At 32.8% G+C, this 19411-nt stretch overlaps 1 protein-coding gene across 6 annotated transcripts in view; it reads right to left on the minus strand.

Moving 5' to 3' along the window:
• The window catches only part of Cdh18 (cadherin 18), a 796539-nt gene that overhangs the window by 84139 nt on the left and 692989 nt on the right, over window positions 1-19411 (minus strand). For all 6 annotated transcript variants that reach the window (XM_076916405.1, XM_034523568.2, XM_034523569.2 and 3 more), the window contains 2 exons: window positions 15418-15585; window positions 373-560 (listed from right to left, as the gene is read on the minus strand). In XM_076916405.1, coding sequence (XP_076772520.1) covers window positions 373-560; window positions 15418-15585 — 356 coding nt within the window. The remainder of the gene's footprint in view (window positions 1-372; window positions 561-15417; window positions 15586-19411) is intronic.

Genomic DNA, 19411 nt, shown 5'->3' on the forward strand with positions numbered 1-19411 from the left:
AGGAACCTCTGCCTCCTTGGCCTCAGTCTGCCTCATTTATCACCCAGGCTGGGGCCCCATCTTAGGCTGTTTGTATCCTCCCTTTTTGTCTGCCGAAGCGGAGTTCACATAACCCAGCAGTGAAGGAGAACATGAAACCACAAAGAATCATTGATTTGAAAGGGTATTACCAGGTAAAGATTGTCTTCTATGGAGTCTTTTATACTTAAATAGAAGAAAATATATAATACTATGCTCATTTTCTTTTAATGACCAGAAACATTACACACACACACACACACACACACACACACACACACGTATATATGCCAAATTTGATTTCTGGAAATATTGATGAGTGATGTGAATCAGCATAATTTTTTGTTTGTTTACCTTCTTTAAGGAAAGTATTCCTTCTCTGGTATCCTTGTCAGTGGAGATAGAGAATACTCCGATCCCGTCTCCATTAGTGATGGAGTAAGTCATCTCTGCATTTGAGCCTGTGTCTGCATCATTTGCCTTGATTTTCCCAACAGCTGAACCAACTTGAGCAGACTCAGGAACATATAGCTGGTAGTGTTCTGGAAAACATTTCATATTAAAGTTACATATGATAATATTCATAACATACATATCTCATAAGAAATAATAAGTATCTTATCTGCATTATCAATGAACATAATATAGAATGAAATATCCATAAATATTCTTTTAGCTTGGTTAAATGTTTCAATATATGTAAATATAATATACTTAAATAATAGACTAGTTTTGAACTAGTCTAATCTAATTATCTAATCTAATCATCTAAACTCCATATTATCTTTACATATTATTACCTTTACTAAAAGAAAAGCAAAATAATAAAAAAATTTCATTTATAGTGACTAAAATTGAATCAGTCAAGCATAAGCAATCCCAGTTTTTTCGTTACATTAATGTGAAGTTCAAATATGTATTTATATGTATGTGTGGGTGTGTATGTGTGTGTGTGAGCATGCTTGAAATTTAACAAGGAAAAGGAGAAAAGCTATATCAGAAAATATAGGCTACCATTTTGTGAATAATTTACTGAAATATTTAAGAAATACCATAGAAAATAATGAACATATTTAGATATATATCAAATATTTCCAAACATATCAATGTTTTCAATTAAGTTTGGTAGCTCTGCCTTATGGTCACATGAAAAATTATGTTTTCAAAACTAAAACCACCTGAAGGGTGAAAATCTACACCTTAGGTGATATGTAGTTGTTGTGTAATGGCACTGTTTTTCCTATGTGCAAAATAAACTCATACAAAGGTATCATAATTCAGGATTTGGAAACAAAAATAAGCTGAAATTTTTATTGATACAAAATATTAAGGTAGTGTTCCTTTAATTATTTAAAATTATTTTAAATATATTACTTTAACTATTAAAATTAAAAGCATGTTTATTAGTGTATTTATCACAACATTCAAAAAACAGTGTAAATACTAGGACTCTTGAATTTAAATGTAATTAAATAAATCATTTACCCAATAACAGCAATAATATTAAGCAGATAATATATAAATATCTTGATCTAGAACTTTATACTTACTTTGGTACAAAAGACATAAAAATGGATACTACAAATTCTCCCTCATATGTGGACTAGCTTAAAATCTCCATGCCCTGTAGAGACCAAATATCTAGAAATGAAGTAGCTAACTTAAGGAAAAGAAAATGTTAAAATGTAGGCAATGTTCAAGTAGAAGAGGTGGGGGTTTTGTAAAGCCAGAAAAAGAGAGGATGCTGCCATGAATAAGATAGGCAAAGAAGTGGAGAAGAAAATAAACCACACTGGAAATGCTCTGAAAATGGAAACCTAGTAACTAGTAACTAAACAACAAACAATTTATTAAAAAGGATGGTTGCAAGGGAGTTAATCTGCATGGCTGACAAAAAGCTTCATCTAGAAGCCATTGGTTAATAAACAAAGTCTATCTTGCCAAGTGTGGGGTACGTTCTTATGACTTTTGAGCCAAAGAGGCCATAGATGCTGTTGAGACAGCCCAGATTCTTGTTATTTCTATTGGTTGCCCAATGGAACATGGATAATGGTACCCTATAGATTAAGTCACAACATGTTGGTTGAATCATATAGGGAAAGAAATTTGAATTAAGCAGGTAACTGTCCAGTTTTGTATTGCTAAATAATATCATGTGTTTTACTGCTGAGTAAAAGGTATCAATTACATCACCCGATTTGAATACCACTAAGAAGAATAACAAACCATAAAAATGAGTCCATTGTGAAATAGTGTCATATGCCTGAGTTACTGACTGTTCCCCAAATCTGAGTCTCCAAAGAGTATCATCCACACCAACTGCTGCACATCCATTCAAAAGCCTGTGATGGGAAGGACACTTGAATGAAGGAGCTTAACTCAGTTGTTTATTCAAATTGACATATTATCTGAAAACATTCAAAATATATAAATACATCATAGTCATTTGCTACTCTCAGGCTTAATAGGAGAAACCTCTCTCAGTAGTGAAATGTGGTGGTTGAAAAAATACGGTTGTGCTTGTGTCATGTTGAGAATGTGTAAGCTAAGTTTTCAGCCCCAAATAAGACAGTACGCTGTCTCCTGCTAGGCAAGTGAATATTATGGAAGATGGAGTTGAAAAAATTTAGGAATCATAGGATACAGAAAAAAATTGAAAATATTATCTTTAGGGATATACATAGCAACTTCAATCAGTCACAGACTTCTAGCAAATTCTCAAATGGGTAAGGGTTTAAATGAGAGTAGTCTAGCAATAATCAGAAAAAGACGCATGAAGATTTAATCCACTCTAGTCATAAAACAGAAACTATTTTCTAGTGATAGATTCAAGAAAGGGAATCATTGCCTTCACTAGTGTGTACCTACTGGTAAACCATATAGTGCCAAAGGACAAATCCAATCATTAAATATAAATAATATGCAATATTACACTAAATGATGAAATAGTATTAATAACAGGAGGAAATAAATATGTCCAATTTATTCTGTCTCATTAGATATTGAAAATATATAAGACAATCAGACAAGAGAAAATATTAAACAAAGATAGGAGGAAGTTCAAGTGCCCTGATTGAGTGGAGCCATGTTCTTATATATAAATAATCTAATGATTCTTTATAATCAGAAAATTCTTGTAGTGAAATAACACTTTCAATCTTGTACATCACAATGAACAATTCAAGGAAAGTTTAAGGAGACAGCCAGTACACATCATTCTTAAAACATACCTTGGAGTAAAAGTAGCCTATAAATGCATGGCATCTACCACAAATATTTGAAGACATTAAAGAAAGAAAATGAATAAGACTCTAGTAGATGAAAATACCCTCTATGCTCATGGATAGGCAGAAAAAATAATGTAGAAATGGCTCTTTACTAAAAGCAGGCTATTTATGTAACTCAATCCTGGTCAGATTTACAATATCTATATTACCAGACAGACCATAAAGCCAGAACAAAAATATTCATGTAGAGAAATGAATGCAACACATGATCCAGATACAAACCAATACAGCTAATTAAGCTTTAATGCAGTTGACAAAATTACATGTTAGAGAAAAGACAACATCTTCAACAAACAGTGCTGAACAAACCATGTATCCATATGTGGAGGCGTAAAAATAGATCCTTATTTCTCACTCTGTAAAAATAAAATTCTCAATTCCAAGTGAATAAAAGCCTTTAACATAAACCTGAACTCTGAGAGAGTAAGCGGGTGACATATGGAGCACACTTGAAGAAGCCTGCACAGGGAAAGACTTTTTGCCAACAGCTCAGAAGTGAGAATTCACAAATAATATTAGGCAAAAGTTTCTATGCAGCAATAAAAACAAGCTGCAGGGATAAAAATGAAGAAGAAACTGAGGGAAAGGAGAACCAGGGACCTACCCAACTTGGGATCCATCTCAAGGGGAGCTAAGGCATGACATTATTAGTGGTGTTAAGGTGTGATTACATATAGGAGTATAGCATGGCTTCCCTCTGAGAGGTCCAACAAGCAGCTGAAACAGTCAGATGCAGCTACATACACCCAAGGTATGGACAGAAGCCAGGGACCCTCGTGGTTGAATTAGGGAAAAGCTGGAAGAAGCTGAGAAGGAAGATGACCCCATAGGAAGAACAGCAGTTTCAACTAACTTGGACCCCCATGATCCCTCAGACACTGAGCCACCAACTAAGCAGCATACACCAGCTGATATGAGGTCCCCAACACATATACAGCAGAGGGCTGCTGGATCTGACCTTAGTGAGAGAGGACTTTCCTAGCCCTTGGGAAACTTGAAGCCCCAGGGAGTGGTGAGGTCTGGCACAAGGTGGGATGCAGGTGTAAGTTGGAGGGGCATCTTTATGTAGACAGAGGGAGGAGGAATGGGATGAGGAACTGTGGGAGGGTGGACCAGCAGGTTGTTAATGACTAGACTGTAAAAAAACAAATGTAGTAAAAAAAAAAAAATAAATTAAAAAAATAAAACCACCACCACCAACAACAACATCAACAAAAATAACATTGAGTATATATGTAGTCCATAGAACTGGAGAAAACACTTACTAATAATCCATTGGAGAAGGATGAATATTTAGACTATATGAAGAACTCAGACTGACTATAATTTTTAGCTCTGTCAATCGATGAATCGATTGCACAATCCAATCAGTAAAAATCTAACCCAAATCTCAGAATTTAATGCCCAAAAAAATAACACAATATGTAAATGGAATAGTGAAGAGGTGTTTAATTTAAAAGGAAGTATACATTGGCAACTTGAAAATTTCATTTTTTTATGTTTTATTTTTTTACTTTTTAAAATTTTTTTATTGGATATTTTATTTACATTTCAGATGCTATCCCCTTTCCCCAATTCCCCTCCCTAGAAAACCCATATCCCATGCCCCCCTTTCCTTTTTGCTTTTATACAATTTTTTAAAAATGTTAATCAAAGGATTTATAAGTTTGATAATGCTCGATCAGAAGTGTAACCCAATACCCAACCTAGGTATATCAACCATCTTTGACTGGTGGAGACACGTTGAACATCTGCCTCCATGTCCCCCCACCTCTTTTTCTCTCTTTCTCTCTCTCAACACCTAGTTTCTCCTCTCCTTCTTCTCCTCCTCTCCTTATGCCTTCTCTTCCTCTCACCTTAGCTCCTCCTACATATCACCCTTCCTGTTAAAATAAAACTTTTCTCTCAAAAATAAAATTAGAGCATAATTATACCAATTTGTACCAGTGAGGTACAAGATAGTCCTAATACCCAGTCCTTCATTTTGTTGACTAACCAGAGCCTCTGTCATCTCTCCTAACTAAAACACTTAGTTCTGAACCTGGCTTTTTTCTTGGCTTTAGAGTGAATGTCAGCTGAAAACCATCCACTCAAATCTTTGGGCTTGGGGACTAAGGTGGTTAATATTGGGCTGTCTTTCTAGGGAAAAGTAATGGTTCTGTTGGAACAGCAAGGATTAGCTAGGATTTATTTCATAGACATAACCTAGTGGTAGAAATCTGTATAATTTTTATCAAGATGAAGTTATAATTTCTTAAATGGTACAAAATTTACTTTGATTTCAAATTCAAGGTTTCCATTGGTACAAGCTTCTTATCGATATAAAAATGAGATGAATATTGTTACTCTCATAGGCATTGTGCCTGTATAATACGTTTAGAAATACAAGGCTTAGACCCAGTCCTTTAACGTTCTTAACTAATTTGAGATGGCTAGCCTGTGAGTCAAGGGCCTATAGCAAATTCATGGCTTCGAGTTTATTGCTAGGGTGTTTTCTATATTTTGTTTAGAAATAGCTGAGAGGAGTTAACAGACAACAGTCCAGATTACCTTACATAAATAATTGGTTTTCAAAACGTCAGAAGTCCACAAAATTGACATTACAAACATTTCTGTATTAATGTTCAGTTTGATTAGAGACCTGTCTGCTTCTGACAGCTTCCTGTCATGGATTCTAAGAAGAAATTGAGCATCTTTGGAGTTACTCCAGTTATGGTGAGACAGCCACTCGGCAAGAATTGCCTCTTTCCATCTACAGACAAATTACTGTCCCGAAAAGGTCATACTTGCAGCATAGTCGACTGATTATATCTGCCTAGACGGAGTAATCAGCCCTTAATAAGTCTGCATCACTAAGGTCTGTCAGATGATTCTGGGCCAGAAGGCTGAAGATCAGATGCTCCAAAGTTTTATAGTATAGAGACTGTCCAGGTGTTCAGCGGTATCTATAAATTGGCTAAGTTTTAGAAGCTATGCTTTGTGCTTCCCATAATTTCAGTTAACTCAGTCATTCTGGATTTCTGACAGGGTTGAAAACATATAGTCTCATAGCCAATCGTGGCTATTTACTTTAAGAGAAAATTTCATTTTTAAATTATCTATTTATGTATATATTGTAATTACACCATTTTCTTCTTCCCTTTATTCCCTCTAAATCCTTCCACATACTCCTACAACCTCTCCTTCAAACTTATAGCCTATTTTGTCTTGAATTTTTACATACATATATGTGTATATTTATAAATATATATTACTAAATATGTAAATATACCTGGCTTGGTATGCATAATGTTGCTTCTATCTCTCTTTTTAGTATGAACCTTTGGTATTTGAAAACCAATTGCAGTGTTTAACCCTGGGGAAGACTACTTTTCCTTCAGCTTTCCATAAATGAAAACAAAAAGTTCTCAAAGGAAGAAATAGTGACTAAGAAATAACTACATAAAATGATTACCCTAGCAATTAGGGTGTAATGTAAATAAAGACAATGTTGACATCTTATTTTACACTAGTCAGATCTTTGCAAAGATCAACAAAACAACCAACATCAGATGCTAGAGACATTGAAGGAAATGGAACCCTTTTTCTCTTTAGGTGACATTGCAAACTGTTACAGACACTCTAGACATCAATGTGCAGAATTCTGAGAAAACTAAAAATAAGTATGTCTACCATATGGCCTAGCTACACTACTCCTTGACATATTCCCCAAGGACTTGAAGACTTCCTTTATAGAATTGTTCAAAGGTTATCTAACTAAATGAATGTTGAAGTTTTCAATATCGGTCTGCATTGCATATGTTGTCACCTGTGTTGGAATTCAGAATTATAAGTGTAAAAATGCAGAATTTTAAAAATTTAGGCTAATGTAAAAAAGATTTAAAAATAATTTTTAATAAATTCTGTGTTGTACATGTAAAGTCTTGGCATTTCTGTAGTATAATTTTTTTTACAAAATTTTGTATTATAATTAATTTTATACAAAACAGAATCATAAAAACTAAATAACATGCATAGGTCTGGAATATTTTACAATGTTGTATGAAGCTAGGATTACTGTGCTCAGTGCTCCAAAACTATTTGTATACTTATCTCATTTCTTTACTCATGTCGTGGACTGTTCTCAGGACTCAGTTGAAGATCACAAATTTCACTTAGAGAAATCAATTTTACAAATGGATTTATAAGGACAAGCATGAATTCTTAATAAAAGTTAATTCTTTTGTGTTGAAATTAAGAAAAAATACAAGCCCTCATTTGCTCTTACTTAAATTTATTTCCAAGATATTCTCATTCTTAAGCCCTGTGCTTTTCTCTTTCAAACATACGGAAGTACTTTAAAAGCTGATTAAAGTATTTAAAGTTTTATGCTAACTGTACTAACATCCATTTGTGAGAATAATTCCTACCAAACCAATTCCAATTTGTCATACTAATTCTATTAGAGATTATAAGAACTTTGCTTGTTTCCTTTACATAAATGCCAGTAACTGCTGCTGATGGTTGCAGTTACCCAGCGTTTCTACAGTGAGAAGCAAGTATATTAGATAATTAGGACTTAAATTGTATAAAAATTGAAAATGTCTATCAAAAAAGCAGGATCATAAGGTCATATTTCCAATGAGAAGAATATAAGTTTAACCTCATTAAGGTAAACACTTAAGTACACGAACAGTAATACCTGTAATGTAACACAGCAAATACTCTTTTAAGAAAATAAATCACTTTGAAATTCATAAGCATTTTTGATATTTTTAGTTTAATTAACCATATCTTCAGATTTATTCAATTAATCATATCTTCTGAGCAGAGAAATCTTGTTCTATAACCTAAATCACAAATTTGCTCAATGAAACAAAGTTGAAATACCTTTAGCTAATTTGGTAATGATAACAGAAACCTCATATTTCTACAAATAAGCAAGTTAGGGCCTAATTCTTGATTTTCTGGCAGTTAAAGAATTGTAAGAATGTGGGTCAAAATCTAATATATATATATGTATAAGTGCCTCTGAGTGTGTGTGTATGTGTGTGTGTATATAATAAACAAAGCAGAATCTAAAAAATACTTCACATACAAGACAAATCAGTAAAATGCACAAATATTGTATTTCCCCAAAAAGAAAGCTATGTAAGTGATGATTGCATAGATATTTCAAAGAAATAAAAAAACAAACACAGAAAACAAACAAAAAACCCAAATCCAAACTTGTCTCTAATCCCTTCTATGACATGAGTGTTGTCCTATAGTCAACATCAAACACATAACATGTATACCTTCAGGTATTTTATCATTATTTGTTATTTAATATTTGTAAGTATTAGTAATTCTGTTTCTAAATTCTGTTTCCCATTAAAATGAATATCTCAATAAAGCAAGGCATATTTTTTCTATTGTTATATCATTCATTTTATGGTATTCCATAATCTGTTAGATATACAATTATAACTTGATTTAAAAATCCTTAAAATCTGGTAGAAATCCCGCCAGTATTATTCAAGATCCAGATTGATTTTCTTATACAGGATCTTTTTTGTTATGATGCGAATATTAGATTTTTTCAACTTTAATGAAGCATTGTGTGTGTGTATATAATTTTATTTCCTTCGATTTTTGAAATTTTCATTGCGGAAGTCTTTCATCTTCTCGATATAGGTTTATTCCAAGATAGTCTATTGTCTTTGATGCTATTGTAGATGGAAATGTATTCCTGATACCTTTCTTTGGGTGTTTCTTGTTGATTCAGAAAGGCTGCTGATTTGTAAATTGATTTTCTGCTTTCCATTTGGCTAAAAATTATTAATTGTTTCCAAAAGTTTTCTGATGCAATTTTTAGGATTGCATATGTATAATATGATATCATTTCCAACTAGAAATAATGTATATTATTCTCATATTCGTATCCATTAATTTTCTAGTCCTCCCTTATTGTTACATCTAGGACTTTTAGTTTTGTCCTGAAAAGGAGGGGGATAATGGGCAGCTCTGTGTCATTCTTGATGTCAATGGAATTTCTTCAAGACACTGTGGGATGTGTGTTTCTCATAGGCTGTTTTTAAGTTCTTTCCAGTCACACTTTCTCAAGAATTTTTAATTATGAAATATATTGGATTATTCTGTGTCTACTAAGATGTCCATGTGATCTTTTTCTTTTGAGATGATGACAGCTCTGCTGAAGACAAGACATGCTTAGGACACATGATTCAGACAATTTGAACTGGACATGAGAGAAAAGCCTCTTTCTTCCAGTTTAATTTTCATGGTTCCATGAAATACTATGCAGTCTGCCAAGTGAATAAAGCAATTATATCTATACTCATCTATAAACTAGGGCAGGTAATAATCTTGGCAAGATGCACGTAGGTGTAAAAAGTAGCACACACAATATTTGTCAACCAACAGCTATCTAATTAGACATAGGCCCATTCGAATTATGCCTGTTCTGGGAACTAGTCAGCTTCTTGGTAATAGAGCCATCATATAATCGTAGAAAACCATCCATTCTCAACACTTTACTATGTCATATAAGTTTTTGTTACATTGTTAATATTATATTTATACTCATGGATGATTTCTAATTCTCTTTACAGAAAACAAAAACGATCATAGAAAGAATTATTGGAAACAATGCAGTTATAAATGAACACAATGGCCCAGACCTATTGGGTACATCTACATCACATATCTTATGTCTATGGCAGAGGAAACATCAAAAAAAGATATAGCAGAATGATTGTAAGGGCTAGAATATAGAAAACTGTTAAAAAGTAAGGTATCTTCAAAATTGCTGCAGTAAATACATAAATTTATAATTAATTGTATATGTTAATAATTTATTTATAAATTTTAATAATTTAAATATATATTTATGTTTATATATATTTATTTAACTATATATTTTATATGTATATGTTTGTATATTCTATGTATTTGTATAGGGGTATATGTATTTACATACATACATTTGTGAATATACACATATAGGTGTGTATGCATGTGTGCCTGTGCACATATATGTATGTAACAAATATATTAAAAAGAGATACTATTCATTAAAGAGTGGAAGGGCAAGCAAACTATTCAGTGGAAGGTATCCAGGAGGGATTAGAGGAATGAATGAGAAGAAGTGATACAATTGTGTTGAACTAAAAAAAATCTTTATTGCTATAATCACAGGTATCACATGAGCTTTCGGTGAGCATGAGTGACTTTCCTGATCAAGAGAGGAGCTTTGATGCTCGTGGAAACTCACTTGTATGTGTAGTGGAGTGTGAGGTAGCAAGTTATAACATTTGTTCATTTTTATTTCTTTTCATCTTCTCTTCATTCATTTCTTTCTTCTTCCTTCTGTCTTTCCTTCCTTCTTTCCTTTCTTCTTTCCTTTTTTTCCCTCTCTTCCTTTTTTCTACCTCCTATCTTCATATTTTTCTAATTTTAATTTTTTTTAAGACACAGTCTCATACAGTCAGGACAAGATTTATTTTTCTAAATAGTTGATAATGAATGCCTGAAATTAACTTCTTGTTCCATCTTCCAAGTGTGGTAATTTCACTTCTTTGCCACCACAATCAGCAAGTGACTACTTCTCGATATTACACAATAATGCTATTTACCTGATACAATCACACTCTCTAGGAGAAAAGATATTTACATAGCGTGCTATGGAGAGTAATAACAACTTACTCTTAGTGAAACTCTCAGGACTGGAGTAGAGTCCTTCAAACCTCTGCTTTACATTTTAATTTTATATGTAATTTAATTCCTTGTTTTAAACTCAACAGTGTTAAAACTATCCTACATAGAAATATATTCCAAAAAATGAAATATATTCCAAAAACTACTTTTATTCACATTTTAGAAACACTCTTCATCTGTGTAATTTTTTATCATGAGATTTCAGGAACTTAGTCACATACATTGTTTTTACTAATAAAAATGTTTCTCTGACTATTTATACCATATTCTTGAGTATGTGCCTTGAGTCACAGTCATCTACAAGGGAGAAATCAACTTCTCCTAAATTGCTCTATTGTGTTGGTATTTTGACTATCCTAAGAAACACCAATGTTCTTTAGAAAGTTTTACCTCTACTTTTAAGCCTCAGGAAGTGAACACAACTAGCTCTGACTCTTTCCTCTGTAGCTTCTTCATCAGCTTCCCTGAGAGTATCATGCTCTGCTGGTTTCCTGGCATCAGCTTAAAGGGATAATGAGCATGACTGGGCTGCTTGTTGAGATCATTAAGACTTTCTGCATATCAGCAATGTGCCTTTGTGTGCCTTTGTCACATTCTAATAAATCATAATTTTCTCGGAATAGTTTCTAATTTCCTTTGTGATCCTTTGAATTCACAGGGTAACTGTTCAGTGCTAGAGGCCCCGACTTCCACCTAATCTCAGTGTTTATCAAGTCATCCTAAGTGAACGTAATCACTCATTTTTAACTCAATGTGAGAGTCATATGAATCTTTTTTTTTCTGCCATTGGAGAATTCAGAAGCAATTGTAGTATTATTAATTGTATTAACTTCAGTGTTATCTTCAAGGAAATGTAAAGGCCCAAGGAGAGGGAGAGCTATGATGGAGTGACTAGTCTCTAAGCACTCACAACAGAAAGTGTTTATTGGGTAGGCGCACCATCTTGTGTGGACATGGTTTGTGATAATCCAAAACAATTACAGCTATAACATCAGGATCTGTGGTCTCAGACCACTTTGGCAGATATTGTGATCATGAAACTGTTTGACAACATATGGTGAGGATTAGTGAAATAAGATATAGAAGTCTGTTTCCAGAAAATCATACCCATATAGTTGCTCAAAACATGTTTATCATAGACTATAACTTATTAAAAAAAAAGCATTATCTTCCAACTGCAATGAAATTAAGAGAATATGATGCGTCACACTTATAAAAGAAGATTAAACTAAACAGAACATCTATGAGAGTATTAAATTTCTTCAAAATGGAAAAAAATATGGAGATATATCACAAAGGCAAGGCATTCAAAAGATAAAAAGTGGATCCCTAAAAAGGAGAAACAGAAATATAAAACAATCATTTTTACTAAAATATTAGTTTAGCTGCGGATAAAGCTTAAGCCTTCTGCAATAAGATGCATGGCAATGTACATGTGATTTTAAGAATCATACCATATACATGCACATACATACATACACACATATATACACACCCATACATACACACACAAGCACCCACACATACACACACATACACATACATACATACACACACATGTGCACACATACAAACACATACACACACATATGTATACACACACACATAAGGCATTATTAAAACTCTTATTTCACAATTTGAATATCCATAATAGAGAAATCCATTTGTTAAATTGTACCACATTAGCACATTTTTTCATGTAATGTCTTCAAATGCTGCAAAATTTTAGCAGTGTAGCCAAACCAACCTCATTATTCCCCATTTTTGTTTCTGAATGGGCCATAATTTCATGCACCATATGTAATCTTTTCTCATGATTCCTTTGAATCCACTATGAACTGGTAATACTTTCTAAAGCACACTTCAGAAATAGAAACCTGGTGGGTAATGAAAAGTTATTTAGTTCACTAGCCCTTGACCACCTTAATATAACCATCCCCTCCTATGGCAGTGATAACGTTAATTGATTTTATTTTTTTCAAGAACTAGAAAGAGGGAAAAAGTTCAACACAATGACTTTAAATTAGAAGTATTAGGAAAAGGTTATAAATTATGGGTGCTCATTACATTTAAATAAAAAAGGTGGAGATCTTTATCTTAAACCAAATCTCTGTATTATAAAGAATGCAGTTGAGTGGTTCACTGCTAAATTGTGTGCTTAGTTAGTGTGGAAGAGTAAATTCACTGCAGTATTCAAAGAGCAAAAAAGTAGATTCTTAAGAGAACACAAGTAACATAAAATATCCCACTTTGAGAACACTGATGGAAACAAAAAAATCTGCTAAAGAGAAGGAAATAGACCAACCATGCACATGTGACTGGCATGGTACTGTAATGATTGTCACAGAAATGAGAAATTAGAACAGATTGTGACAGACCCTTCTCACCATTCAGTAGATAACTTTAAAATGTTTACATGGAGAGGGAAGGATAAAATCAGTGCCTACTTGCATTATAATTAAACTGAAGAAAAGAGAAGAGAATATATTACAAAAACCTGTTGAATTTATAATTAATGAAAAACGTATACTATAAATTGCAGTTGGATTTGTCAAATAAAGAGAGGCTCTATTTATTATGATGGAATGATTACTAAGTACATGATAAAATGTCTATGACTTCGTCACACATACTAGATTAATGGAAAAAGAAGACCATTTGAGGACCCAGTTTACAATGTCGTGAAGAAGGCATTCATACAAGATTCATTTGCAATGGTGTGATAGGAAACAACTCAGAGTGTGAAGAAGGATAGGAATCCCAAGTGCATAGATTTAAAGAAAATGCTCACACATCAAGAGAAACAGAATATTAAATTTATCTCAAAACTGGATATGATCAGCATAAACTTTGAATTATTGAGAGATTCATGGACATCCTGATGCTGTGTGAAAATGTCATCTTTTTATCTATCTTTATTTTCAAGCAGTTTATCATGATTTCCCACTATATAAATAGCTACTTGATAGGCAAAAAATGCATCTACATAACTCAGTAGCCTCTTGTAATATATGATATCACAGTATTACCAAATTATTAAAAACATAGCATTATATTTAATTTCAATCAAAGTCAAAACTGACTTTTAGACAAGACAGAGTAAATGATTCTGAGTGCATAATATCTTCATATCAAACTGCTAACCACATTTCTGAGTGTGTTGGGAGCTAAATGTTTTTTACTTTACACAGAATGCTTTAAGTGGAACAAAGCTGCCGTAAGTTCAGTGAAACATACATTTGATGTTCTCTTGTCACAGAAATCAATTGCCTTTTGCTTTTAATAATGTTTAATACCAGCCTTGTAATATGCCCAAATAATAAAATTAGAAATGCACCTTATTTAGATTCAAGAATAAAAGCTATATTTTCACATGTGAGAAAATTTCACTATTATTTAACTCTCTTACAGAATCTCAATTGTTTTGTACATGTAGTAACGTTGTAAGATGGAACTAGAAGTAGAGGTAAAAATATTATAGATGACAGCTGTTGCACTCATCAGCTCACAGCAAAGGTAGTTACCTACATAAGACATTCAAAAGACCATGTACATATGAAGAAACAACTCTTAAGTCCCACCCATGTCTGAGAAGCAGTTTGGCAGCTGAGGACTGACAGCAATTTTTCATGAGAAGTTGCCATTGATAAGTTGTGCATGTTCCATCCCTGTTTGCCATGTGCACATGGACAAAACTAAATGACCAGCCCTTGTAAGATTGATATCTGTGACTACTTGCATATGGGATTGATATAGACATTTATGATTATTTGATTAAAAGCTGACTACAAAATCTGCCATATCAGAAAAGTTTCATTATATTTATGTCATTGACACTCTGAGGTTTGAATAAAACCCAACTCCTTTCACCGCTAACAGCTCATTGCATTATGAGTTGTGTTTTAGATATTCATATTCTTTTCTGAAATCCAACTCTATGAAATCAGTTTTAACAACCTTTAGAAGATATTGTATTTGTGTGCGTGTGTGTGTGTGAGTGTGTGTGTGTATCTTTGTGTAGTGTATGCTTGTGCATGTGTCTGCATGCAGAGGCAGTATACATTTTGTTTTAAAATTTCAATTTCATAAGCTAAATATGAAAAAATATCATGCATGGAACAGCCCCATTAAAATCCACAGTAAATGTATTCATGACTGTCTGAATAAAACATATCTCCTTTGTAACAAGTAAGATTTCATTAGTTTTATAATGTACTAGACATGTCTGAGAATTAGAAGGCAGTAGGTCAATGATACCTTTACACATGACTAATGAAGAGACACAGCACAAGGGCAAGCAGGAGGGATGGGATAAAACACCCTCACTCGATAAGACAGTACTTTATGTATTCAATTATTCCATTTGTTTTGCATAATGAATGGTGATAAATGCAACATGTAGGCAACAGGTACATACTCTGTGGGAACCGTGGAGGGTTGTCATTGACGTCGGTCAAGGTAATATTGACAGTTGTGGATCCTGATAGTCCGCCAACTTGCCCAGCCATGTCTTTGGCTTGGATGACCACTGAGTAATGCTCTCTGGCTTCTCTATCCATGTTGTGTAATGCTGTTCGAATGACTCCTGGGATATGGAAATTCAAAGAAAACAGTCAGTGAAAGCTGGACATTGAACTCATAACATTCTGGAGATGAATGATATTTGTAGTCTTGGTTTTTGAAATAGCAAATTTTAAGTAAGAGCTACACTTAGAAAAAATAAATATATCTCATTATTATTCAAAAACTGAGTTACTGGTACATTTGTTTGCATGCACATATTAAACCAGTTTTTTTTCCTGTCTCAAAATAAGAATCTTTTATTGTATGTTTCCTTGGTTAGATGTCTCCCATGGTAGCCTTCAACCTAGACATGCATGTGGACACTAGAGGACAATTTGTGAATATATTTTCTCTCTTTCTACACTGTGGGATGTGAAGATCAAACTCAGGTCACCAGGCTTGGTAGAGCTATCTTTACTCATTGAGTCACTCCATTGACTTGCCAGACATTTCAAAACATCTTCATTACCATGGCTTAACCCTTGCTCACCCTTGAGACAAATACCAGCAAAGTCCACCAAGCTTACATCCTATTAGTTTTCATTGTATCCTCTTAGAAGTGACCAAATGCAACTTCTTAGTTTTACGTTATCTAAACTATTTTATATAAAATATACTGAAATAAGAAGATTTGGTTGTTAACCGAGGTTAAAGTAACAAGAGAAGGTCTGTAGAAAAGGTCAATGAATCCAGTCACAATGTACAATTCTACTGTACTTCTTTCTTTTTGTCTCTCTTCTTTTGCAACTGAATTGATTAGATTTACAGTGATTTTGGCTGGAAAGCCTTAGGCACTAGAAAAAAAGATATCACAATTTCAAACGTAGCGAAAAAATAATTGAAGCCATTTGGCAAGAGATTTTTCCTGAAGGTAAACAGAGAAAAAAAATTATTGCTATCAAGATAAATTCTAACAGTATGATAATACATGATTCATTTAATTCATGCATATGGAACAGCCTCCACTACTCATCTCGCAAAGCACAGTGCTTCATCACATATGTTAATTACATAAGTGGGACTAGGAATCATGTAGGAATGAGCATGGATAGCATGCATAAAACTATTAGATAAATGGCAAACACAATGGATATTTGTAGTATTTGAAAACTAAAGATAATTTCATTAAGAAAAAAACATAATATAAATGGGGACTTTTATTTTATAAAAGAATAAAAATGTTAATCCTTACCATAAAATTATTAAATTGATATTTTACAAAACACAAATATCAAACAAAACCCACCAACCACTGCACAGTAAATGACAATGTTCTCTTTTGCATACATTTTTTTAAATGTGATTTTGAAGGATCAAGTTAGAAAATATGGAAAGCTTCCTGCTCTAAAAATGCATTGAAGTTACAAGGGTTTTTCTTATGCCCTGTATCTACTTCCTGAACCAACTAGAAAGTAACATGATAGCCAAATTGATTATAGGAAAACCAGGTCATATCCAAGATCAACCTACAAATCTCAAAAGAAAAAATGGTTTTGTGATCATCTAAAGGTACAAATTTCTTTAATGCAGTTTAGTAAGCTGGTGAACTATTAGTTATCATTAGAAGCATGTGAAGCAGTATATTAAAAGTTTGATAGTCTCATCTCATTAAAAACTGACCACTGTTAACAAACTTAGATACATATGACCTGGGGATCCTAGAGGTGGCTAATGGCATTTCTTTTATTGTTTTTATAGATTTTATTAGAGAATCAGATTCTTTGCCCTTTTAAAATAAAACTATAAAGAAAAATGCAGGTAAATCACATATATTTTGTAATTCTACACCGTCACGACATTATAGACAAGCACTGTCTCTCTCATAGTTGGAAATGTTTTTATAAGCCTCATAGGCACCTCATTACCATTTAATATCCAGGGTTAGAGTCAAGGTCACTTTTGGTTTTCAAACTCCTATGAGTTTTGGCAGACATATAATGATGTATATTCACATGTTTCTAGCTGATAAGAATTTTTTTTTCTCCTAGAGGTCTATTTTCCTCTTCTTAATCATCTTTCCTTTTGGCTTTTGCTGGTAAACACTGTATTTTTTTTCTTTTCAAAATGTTTACTATATACAAATATTACATAATTTAAATATACAGCATTTTCTAATGTGGATTGTCTTCTTCATACCTACTTAGGTTTTTTCCCCATGTTTTCCATATCATAGAACTTTTTTTACTTGGTGTGCTAATACTTCATTATCTCTATTTAGCAATATTGGATCTCGATATATTAGTATATCAATACCTCACTATATAGCAATATAACATATCAAAAAGATATTTTGTTTACTGCTATCTTTGATGATTATAGACAATTGCCTCAAATATTTGTGCACTGGATTTTATATTTGTTTGCTTGGCAGGCTGTCTGTTACATTTCTCCATAGAGCTACATTCCCAGTGATTACAGTATAAGTACTTTTTGGAAAATTAAAATCAATATGGTCATAGCATATAACATTTTCTTTATCAAATTTTAAAGAAAAAATATGAAGCATGTCCCTTAATTGTCAGGTTACAGTATACTCTATATGCTGCCAATATAAAAGAAGAAAATTAAGCTATGTATATGTTAGGGGAATGGCTATGTTCCATTGTGAATTGCTGATATGTTTTTCTAAAAATGTTTTCTGTACAAGTTTAACACGAATTATTGCCTTTTCTTCTATGATTCTAGGTAAAATCAACAGGATACTATTGCCTGTGTATTATTTTATTTTGTTCCTTATTATGTTCTTGGATAAATGATTGAAGCCTTGTTTATTCTTGCTCTATCTTTTTTTCCAAGCTTGTCATTCATGTTTTCCAAGTTTCTTGGTAGGGAGGCACTTGTTACTGTGAATTACTTTCTACTGAATATAAGCTCTCAATATTGAGACCTCATCTGTAGTTATGAACATTATTTCTTGAGTTTCATTCATTGGATGATCTTAAGATTTTGTTCCTTAACTGGTGGTATTCATATAAGAAAAATTCTCCAAACTGTCTTCTTGCAGTTTTAGCCAGTAAATCTGAGTGCAAGAGGAAAACAGTACATATATTTCGTTCATTAGTTATCACCACAGAAGATTGCAAAATAAATATGCTTAAATGACAAGAATAAATAAATATGCATATATAATCAGATTGTTACAGAAGCTTCTTATGTTCACAAAGCAACTATACCAAGAACTCGTAAATTTCCCTTCATTGTAAACTAGACATTTTTGAATTTTGCTCAATTGCTGGGAATCTAACACATTTCTCCAGCATAATAGACATTGCAAGAATTACTGAGCTTCTGAGCAAAAGAAGAAAAGCAAGCATTTGAGCATTTGTGGAAGTAAACAATTTTTATGAGATTAAAGACTTGAAATAAGACCTTACTAGAAATATATTTGTAAATGTGCTAGAAAACACATTTCATAGTGTACAGAAAGAACACTTTTGTATATAGGAATATGAAACAATAATTTAGACAAGATTTTCAAGTTGCAGAAAATATAAACAAATACTTATATATGCATTAAATTAGAGCACAGAACATAGTCTCTCTGTGTGTGTCTCTCTCTATATATATTACTTTAAAAATATTTTTAAAAATATATGACAATTATGCAAATAATAATTTTCAGTGTTAAAAGCAAATCACTGCATTATATTTAAATTGAAGACACCTTACAGTATCCAAAAATATAAAACTATTGATAGACATAAGAAATGATAAGTATGACAAGTCATCATAGGAATGCAAATAAAATGTCCAGTAATATTATAATTCTCAAAAGTGAAAAAGTGGGTAAACTTACAAATGTAAAAATAGTAATAATCACAAACATGCAAGGTAAGCAGTGCTGAGAG

Source organism: Arvicanthis niloticus, chromosome 19 (genome assembly GCF_011762505.2).
Source record: "Arvicanthis niloticus isolate mArvNil1 chromosome 19, mArvNil1.pat.X, whole genome shotgun sequence".
Lineage (NCBI taxonomy): Eukaryota > Metazoa > Chordata > Mammalia > Rodentia > Muridae > Arvicanthis > Arvicanthis niloticus.